This window comes from Myotis brandtii, unplaced genomic scaffold (assembly GCF_000412655.1).
Source record: "Myotis brandtii unplaced genomic scaffold, ASM41265v1 scaffold565, whole genome shotgun sequence".
Classification (NCBI taxonomy): Eukaryota; Metazoa; Chordata; class Mammalia; order Chiroptera; family Vespertilionidae; genus Myotis; species Myotis brandtii.
In genome coordinates, this window is record NW_005370105.1 from 1,901,633 (window position 1) to 1,910,435 (window position 8,803).

General features: G+C 54.5%; 1 protein-coding gene across 1 annotated transcript in view; it reads right to left on the reverse strand.

Annotated features, from left to right (window-relative positions):
* The window catches only part of PALMD (palmdelphin), a 58,488-nt gene that overhangs the window by 21,640 nt on the left and 28,045 nt on the right, over nt 1-8,803 (reverse strand). The window contains exons 2-4 of the mRNA XM_014549653.1: nt 3,996-4,076; nt 1,391-1,630; nt 56-87 (exon numbers count right to left, since the gene is read on the reverse strand). Of these exons, the coding sequence (XP_014405139.1) occupies nt 56-87; nt 1,391-1,630; nt 3,996-4,076 (353 nt within the window). The remainder of the gene's footprint in view (nt 1-55; nt 88-1,390; nt 1,631-3,995; nt 4,077-8,803) is intronic.

Genomic DNA, 8,803 nt, shown 5'->3' on the forward strand with positions numbered 1-8,803 from the left:
GGGCTGGCCCGTCACGCTGGGGGTCCACGGAGAGCAAGCCTTGTGGCGTGATTACGGCAGCGAGGGGCTGCCTTCTTGGCGCTCAGCCTGGCGGGGAATGAGAGGGATTTTCCTTTTAGCCGCATAAAACGTGGTGCGTCACCCAACCTCGCCATTTCCCCTGGCAGAGAGCTCGTCGCAGCTAAACGGAAAGCCTATCGTTTGGATGTGCAATCAGAATGACGCGGTGCCATATTCTAGTAATAAAACCAGTTACTTTGCTTTATGTCACGAGTTAGACTTAAGCATAGGAGGTTAATGAACATATAGGCTCTATTTCACAGTAACATCCAGAATCAAAGGCATATTAACTACGTGAAAATGTAAGTGGTACGGGAGTCAGACATTTTGGCAGTTAAAGAATTATATTTGCTTATATTTTCCGGTTAATTTGGGCAGTTTTTTTTAAAAAAAAATATATATATACTTTCAGAGAGAGAGAGGGAGAGAGGGCGATAGAAACATCAGTGATGAGAGAGAACCATTGATGGGCTGCCTCCTGCACACCCCCAACTGGGGACGCAACCCAAAACCTGGACATGTGCCCTTACCGGGAATCCAACCATGACCTCCTGGCTCATAGGTCAATGCTCAACCACTGAGCCACGCCGGTCGGGCTGGGCAGTGTTTTAGGGAAAGGTTTCCCGAAGCACTTCTACGTCCTACACATCATGGCACAGACGTTGGGAATCAATTTGTTTTTCAAGCCATGAATTCGATGGACTCCCAGAAAAGAGACATTTTCTAGGTTTGGTGTATTTTATGTGTCTCCGTGGCTTGAGACTCTGACCAGGATGCTTGGTAAGATGACCCGCAGGGCAGGCCCGGGTGTCAGGACACTAACAACATCCCGGGAAAGCCGCCCGCCCAGCTCGCGGTCGGGGTGTTTGCAGGACCTGGAGCGAAGGGCTGGGAGTGAGTGCCTGCAGCTCTTTGAAACGAGTGCGCTTCCTGTGTGTGCACCTGCGGCGCTTAGGGTGGTGGCTGGAGCGGACTGACCAGGCCCATGGTCAGCGAGGTGGGGTGGGTGTCCCGGGCACGGGGACAAGCGGTGAAGAAGCCAGTGAAAGGGACACTGGTCGCGCGGAGGCCAGCGCGCTCTGGGCGGGGTGTGCCTGTCCGGGATAGGTTTTCAAATGCTCGCCCACATTCCTGAGCTGTGCTCTGGCGGGGTGCCCGGTGGCCGCTGGGTCAGCCAGCCCTCTCCGCAGAGCTGGGAGATGAGCCTGCTCACCAGACGCCCTTTCCTCCCGCCCCTCGGCCTCCCAGGCAGTCTCATGGCGGCACAAATGCCTCACAGGTTGCGTGGCAGCTTCCACGGTGAGGGTACAGGCCGGACTTCGTTTTATACTCTTTGGAAGCTTTGGCGAGCGTCCAGCTTAGTGCCTGGCACATAGTAGGTGTTTAAGAAATCGTTACTGTCCCGGCCGGTGTGGCTCAGTTGGCTGAGCGCCGTCCCGCACACAGAGAGGTTGCTGGCTCTACTCCTGGTCAGCGCACAGGCCCCGCTTGCAGGTTCCGTCCCCTGTCTGGGTGCGGATGGGAGGCAACTGATCGATGTTTCTCTCTTCTCTCTCTCTCTCTCCTCTCTCTGAGGGAGAGGGAGAGAGGGAGAGTCAGCGACCCGCAGCACTGATTTTGGAGTTAGAAATGGCCCATCTCAAAAACTGTTGTAGGTTTGACTTCTGACTTCGGTCGAGTTGCAGTGAAATAACTTGGTAAAACTGGTTCTCATTCCCTTGGTTTTCCCGGGAGTACACCCTGCATTTCCTGGCTGTGTCCGCTGCTCGATAACTCAGTGGACACCCTGGGGTAGCAGGCCAGCCCTGCCTCCCACCGACCCGCCAGAGGCGGACACGCCAGTTTGTATGGGAGCAAAGACACACAGAATCCCGAGCACCAGGGCCCTGGAGTCTCCAGCGACGTGTCTGCTCAGAGGTGGCCCTTGCTCCACCAGAAAGATGGGCTGAGCTGAACGGGCCTCTCTGACCTCGGGGTGTGGGCCCCATGAATATAGGCCGATTCTAGTAGGGCAGGGGTCAGCAAACTGCGGCTCGCTGGCCCCTGGAGTGTGGCTCTTCCACAAAATACCGACTTCTGCGCATGGGCCACGAAGTTTCAATCGCACTGTACATGTGCGCCCGCACGTGGTATTTTGCCAGGGGCTCCCATGTGGCGGCTCAGCATTCCAGGCTACTTTCATCTCCGGTGGCATTTCTAGGTTTTCCATGGCAAGAGAAGAGAGCTCTAGATCTCAAACCAGCTAATAAGTGCTTCGCCTTGGAAGTGACACATGTCACATCACTTCTGCTCACAACCAATTGCTCAGAACTAGTCACATGACCTTGCTTAACTGCCAAGGAGCCAGAAGTGTAATCCTCCTGTAAGCTTGGAAGGAGAGAACTGGATGCCAGGGCTGAAGCCTCCCTCCCGTGTCCAGGCACCTGAGGACACTCAGGAGTAAAGGCCGACCAGTGAGAATGCAGGCTCAGTTCTGCACCTGCTGCCGGGAAGGCGGACGTCACTGCTTGTCGGCCTCTCTGAGGCCAGGAGGGTGCTGGGAGGGTGCTGGGAGGGTGCTGGGAGGGTGCTAGGAGGGTGCTGGGAGGGTGTTAGGAGGGTGTTAGGAGGGTGCCGGGAGGGTGCTAGGAGGGTGCTAGGAGGGTGCTGGGAGGGTGCTAGGAGGGTGCTGGGAGGGTGCCGGGAGGGTGTTAGGACGGTGCTAGGAGGGTGTCGGGTGGGTGCTGGGAGGGTACTGGGAGGGTGCTAGGAGGGTGTTAAGAGGGTGCTGGGAGGGTGCCGGGTGGGTGCCGGGTGGGTGCTGGGAGGGTGCTGGGAGGGTGCTAGGAGGGTGCTGGGAGGGTGTTAGGAGGGTGTTAGGAGGGTGCCGGGAGGGTGCTAGGAGGGTGCTAGGAGGGTGCTAGAGGGTGTTAGGAGGGTGCTAGGAGGGTGCTGGGAGGGTGTTAGGAGGGTGTTAGGAGGGTGCCGGGAGGGTGCTAGGAGGGTGCTAGGAGGGTGCTAGAGGGTGTTAGGAGGGTGCTAGGAGGGTGCTGGGAGGGTGTTAGGAGGGTGTTAGGAGGGTGCCGGGAGGGTGCTAGGAGGGTGCTAGGAGGGTGCTAGAGGGTGTTAGGAGGGTGCTAGGAGGGTGCTGGGAGGGTGTTAGGAGGGTGTTAGGAGGGTGCCGGGAGGGTGCTAGGAGGGTGCTAGGAGGGTGCTAGAGGGTGTTAGGAGGGTGCTAGGAGGGTGCTGGGAGGGTGTTAGGAGGGTGTTAGGAGGGTGCCGGGAGGGTGCTAGGAGGGTGCTAGGAGGGTGCTAGAGGGTGTTAGGAGGGTGCTAGGAGGGTGCTGGGAGGGTGTTAGGAGGGTGTTAGGAGGGTGCCGGGAGGGTGCTAGGAGGGTGCTAGGAGGGTGCTAGAGGGTGTTAGGAGGGTGCTAGGAGGGTGCTGGGAGGGTGTTAGGAGGGTGTTAGGAGGGTGCCGGGAGGGTGCTAGGAGGGTGCTAGGAGGGTGCTAGAGGGTGTTAGGAGGGTGCTAGGAGGGTGCTGGGAGGGTGTTAGGAGGGTGTTAGGAGGGTGCCGGGAGGGTGCTAGGAGGGTGCTAGGAGGGTGCTAGAGGGTGTTAGGAGGGTGCTAGGAGGGTGCTGGGAGGGTGTTAGGAGGGTGTTAGGAGGGTGCCGGGAGGGTGCTAGGAGGGTGCTAGGAGGGTGCTAGAGGGTGTTAGGAGGGTGCTAGGAGGGTGCTGGGAGGGTGTTAGGAGGGTGTTAGGAGGGTGCCGGGAGGGTGCTAGGAGGGTGCTAGGAGGGTGCTAGAGGGTGTTAGGAGGGTGCTGGGAGGGTGCTGGGAGGGTGCTAGGAGGGCTGTGCTGGCTGTCTTTCTTCCTAACGCAATTTCCTGTTGAAACCCAAGTGCCAGGAGGGCCCTGAGGACAAAGCCGCTGGGAGGAAGGAAAGACACGTTACCTTCAGGTGCTGGTGCTGCAGCTTCTCCTCCTCTATCTTCAGGCGCTTCTCGGAGATTTCCTCCTGTATTCTCCTTTTATCCTGAAATACACAAGTCCTGGTGTCACCTTTCCCATTTTAAATCAGTTTCCCTAACCGCGTGTCCTCGGGTTGGTGCCGGGGTGGAGAGGGTGGCCAGCGACGGGCGCCTGGCACAGGTACGAGGCTGCTTTGCAAACTCCTGCTTCCCAGCAAGGAGAGCAGAGGGGCCCGTTCAGGGCACCTGTGGCTGGAGGGTGACACGGCGCTTTTTCAAAGAGAACCAAGCCGCTTCCCTGCCTCCCCTGCCCCTCTCCTCGCTCTGTCTTCCCCAGGAGCACAGCGAGGTCGAGCTGTGGAGGACAGGCTGGTGGTTCGAGAGCAGGCATGTGGGGACCCGGGGTACAGCCTGGGGCGTCTGGCCCGTGGGATTGTGGTGACCATGAGCGGGGCCAGGCGGGTGCCTGAGGCCCCAGGGGACCACTCTGTGACATGGAGGATTGTCTGGCCACCGGGCTGTGTGCCTGAAACTAATGCAGAATGGTGCTGGGTGTGAGCTGTGATGGAAACATTTCACAAAAGTAGATGATCAGGAAAGACAAGGAAAGATGGAGCTACAGAGAGGTGCGATGGGAAAGCGAGTTGAGGGAGGGTGCTCTGAAGGAGGCCAGGGAAACCCTGGGGAGAAGGACCAGTCCTGGCGTGAGGGCGAGGAAAAGGGCGGTGTGTGTGGGAAAGCAGGCCAGACTCGGGAGCTGCCCCGGGCACCGTCCCCTCCTTGTGTAACTGGCTGTGGGAAGACGGAGAGAAAAGGGGTGAGGCACTGCTTGTCAACACTGAGGTTAAAACCAAACTCATGGAGCGAGACTGTAGCTTTCACCAACTTCAAACTGCAGAACCTCACAAAACCCAGAACGCATGGCTGGTCCTGCACGCGGCCTGCACCGTTGAGAAAAGGATAGCACATGTACTGCATCGCCTGGGCTCCATTTCCGGCTCCACCACGTGCCAGCTCCGTGTCCCTGGACAAAGTGCTTAACTTCTCGGTGCCTCGATCGCCTCATCTCTACCATACGGGTAATTACACTGCCTGCCTCATGAGGCATTGGCATGAAATGAGCGGATATGTGCAGGAGTTCCTAGAACAGGGCTTGGTACAGGGTCTCCGTGAGTCTCCGTGGGATAAAATTTGCTAAATAAACCTGTTAACCACACAGAACGCCAGGCACTCATTCTGATCACGTGTGCAGCGGCCGGAGGCGTTTGAGAGATTTTACAAGCTGCGCCAAAAGGCCGTTTCCTTCTGGTCACCATTGTCATTTTTTACCGGAGGCGACAATGCGGTCCATCTGACGTATAAGAGTTGGTTTTAAATCTGCTTCCAGAAAAATGGAGGCTCCCACAGGACAGAAGTGTGTTGCCAATGGAGACATCGGGAGGGATGGGAAGCCTCGGAAGGCGATTAGAAGGAAGAGATCCAAACACACTTGGCAGCGTGTGGCAGGGCGGCGTCCCCAGGTGGCCGCTTTGAAGATAAGAACTCGCTTTGATGTGGAAGCTCAGGTACATTTGTTGAAGGAAAACAACGCCCTGCACTCCAGCCTGATGTCATTGTTGGTCCCTGCCTGGAAGGAGGCGATGACCTCACCAGGCATCTTCCGGAAGCAGCTCTTTTGGAAAAAGAATTGCCAGGCAACCAGTGGGCCACTTCTTTCCCTTGGATAAGATCTGGCCGTTGGGAAGAAAAACTCCCCAAACGCGTGAGCCAGGTCGCCACCCTCTCTGGAGGCTGGTATCGAGCAAATACTCGTCATATTTTAACTTTCTGCGCCAAACGCTGTGGTACGTCATTATGGGCACCGTTTTACTTGGTAGTTATAACAGCACAATGTGTTGTGATATTTCCCTTAATGGTCATAGTTACAGGAGGCATCGCAGGAGGAGAAGCGGGTGTGGGGAGTCACTGGCCAATCCACGCTCTCGCAACCCGTCAGTGGCAGAGCCGGGATTTTTTCTTTTCCCCAAATAGAAGTTTTATTCTAAGGGAGGAGTTTGGGCTTGGCTGGCATTAGTTTCTCCTTTAGAAATGAAGTATACGTGGTGGTGACTGCACCAACACACAAGATCCCATTTAATAAATTAAACTCTAATGACTGTTTTTACTGGTTTACACTGGATTTTTATTGATTAAATTTTCCCCACAAGAACAAAAGCCCCCAAATTCGTTTTTTCTAAATATATTTTTATTAATTTCAGAGAGGAAGGGAGAGGGAGAAAGAGATAGAAACATCAACGATGAGAGAGAATCATTGATCAGCTGCCTCCTGCACACCACCTTCTGGGGATCGAGCCCACAACCTGGGCATGTGCCCTTGACCGGAATTGAACCCGGGACCCTTCAGTCCACAGGCTGACGCTCTATCCACTGAGCCAAACCGACTAGGGCTTTAATTCTTATTTTTTGAAGGCAAGGTAACAATGAAACCAAAACCCACCCCAAATTGGGACCCTCCCCCAAAGGAAACAATATGCCAATATCTTTCAAGAATATTTAGGAAAGAGAAAGCTAAATAAGATATTAGAGACAGAATCCAGAGTGCATCAGAAGAACTATGTACTTTGTCCACGTGTAGGATTTTTTCAGTATCGCAAGGAGGGTCAGTATTAAGAACTATGATTAAAACACTTCATCCCCTCAGCACATCTAAGCAGGAAACTCCTGTTTCCATTTCCACAGATTCCCAAAAGACATTTGACAAAATTCACCATTTAAAAAATTTTAATGAGAGAGAAATGCGGGAGAATTCCCTAACTTGATAAACTAGATTAATCTCAGCTCAAAAGGAAACAGCATGCCCAGTGTGGAAAGGGATCCGCATTTTAAATATTAAATTGAGTTAGGTTCCAGCAGTAGCCAGTAAAGTTAGACGGAAAAAGAGAAAGGAAATTAGAGAAACAATTAGTGGGGCCCCATGTTAATGTATAGAAGTCAATTCCTCTGACGCATACAAATCACAGTGAGAAGATACACGGGAAGAAAGAGCTCTACTTGTTCTAGAAACTAGAAAAACTGAAACATCGGGGAGTGAACTTCACGTAAAATGTCAACAAGAACTTGTAAAACATTCCTAAGGGACACAATAAACTTGAATTAATAAAACTGGTGCCACCTTACGATTAGGAAGACATCATGAAGACATGGTGAATGCCAATTCCCCATAAGTTGTTATTCTCCATGAACTGTTTGTTCTCCATCCATTTCACGTGGTCCCACCCATGCACCGATGGTTGTGTCGTGGGAGGCCGTCCTGTGGTAGGATGTTGAGCGGCATCTCTGACCTCCACCCATTGGCTGCCAGGAGTGCCCCCGAGAAGTGATAACCGAAAACATCTCCAGCCCTTCTTCAACGTCCTGGCTGAGCAGAGCACCACGGAGAGACGCTAATCTCCAGCACCCACCAACTAGTGAGATCCGCTGCGTGGTGGAGCGTGAGAAGAGACGGACGTCTCCAATGGCCACGAAAACGTGTTTTACCGGGTCAACATGTTGACCTACCGGTGAAAGCACACGGTGGCTGACTCCTGATGCCTCTAGCTTCCCGGCAGGAGGCGGGCGTGTCAGAGTGCATCGGCCTCAAGCCAGAACGACACTCACTAGGTCACAGTGCAGATAGGACGTGGGGAATTCTGCAGACATTGGGAAAAAATACGGTATAAGGACTCCATCCTCAATGGCGATAGACCATGTAGTCTGATGCCATCACCACCGAAAGAGATAGGTTAGGGAGCTACGGAGAGTCGTTCTATTAGGAAAAATGTCTTCAGAAAAAAATGATACCACAGGATACCTGGGGGTCATCCCTTAACTGAGGAATTGGAAAAAAAAATCATCAGTGAGTGGAGACGGTTAGGAATCCCGTTCCCGAGTACCACCAGCTGGCCACAGCCCGCCTCCCAAAGCCACGGCCTATCTCTGACCTCAGGACCTCTGGTCCCCCCACGAAGGCTTCTTCAGCGTCCACACCATCCATCCAGCTGTCCGTCTCTCACGTCTCGGGGGGATCTGTTGCCGACTCTTGGGTGTGATTGATTCGGGGCTTTTCCTTCCTGTCCATCTCCCCTCCCGGCATTGGGGCCGGCCCGACAGTTGCCTTCTGAGGGGAAGTTCTCAAGGAGGGATTTCGTCCCACCGCCTCGCACCAGCCTCCGCACCTGAGCACTGTCACCAGCGCTCCGGGCCTGCGGGTGCTTTGCTTTTGAACTTGGATGTTTCCAACGATGGTGTTAGACGTGCTTCACTCTCCCCCACCCTCACCGGTGGAAACGAATGGAGAGACACGGCCTTGGTGAGCACAGTGGCCTTAGAGAGGACAGATGTGCCCATGAATGGAGGAGGACGGGAAATTATGTGCGGTCCCCGTTAAATCCACGCTGTGGGTGCTAACACATGAAATCCCCAGTGGCTCTCCCTCTTCCTCAAGCGCAGAATTGCAACAAGTGACATCAGCAGCCGCTCCAGGAGAAAGACACACACACCCCTTTCCCACTGAAAGGAGACCCTAGTTTTCCCTATAAGAGCTCGCGAGGGTATGTGTCCGTTTTTACAACATGGAAGAACGCGCCCTTTGGCCAAGTTTCTACACTTTCCAGAACCTGGAGGAAATGGTGATATTTCCTCCCATTGAGTGTCGAGTGCAGACGTGAAGGCCTCCTAGGCCCCGTGCCCAGCGCCCAGCGCCAGGGCCAGCCATGGGAGCTGGGGTTCCCTGCCTCAGAGCGCAGGGGCGGGT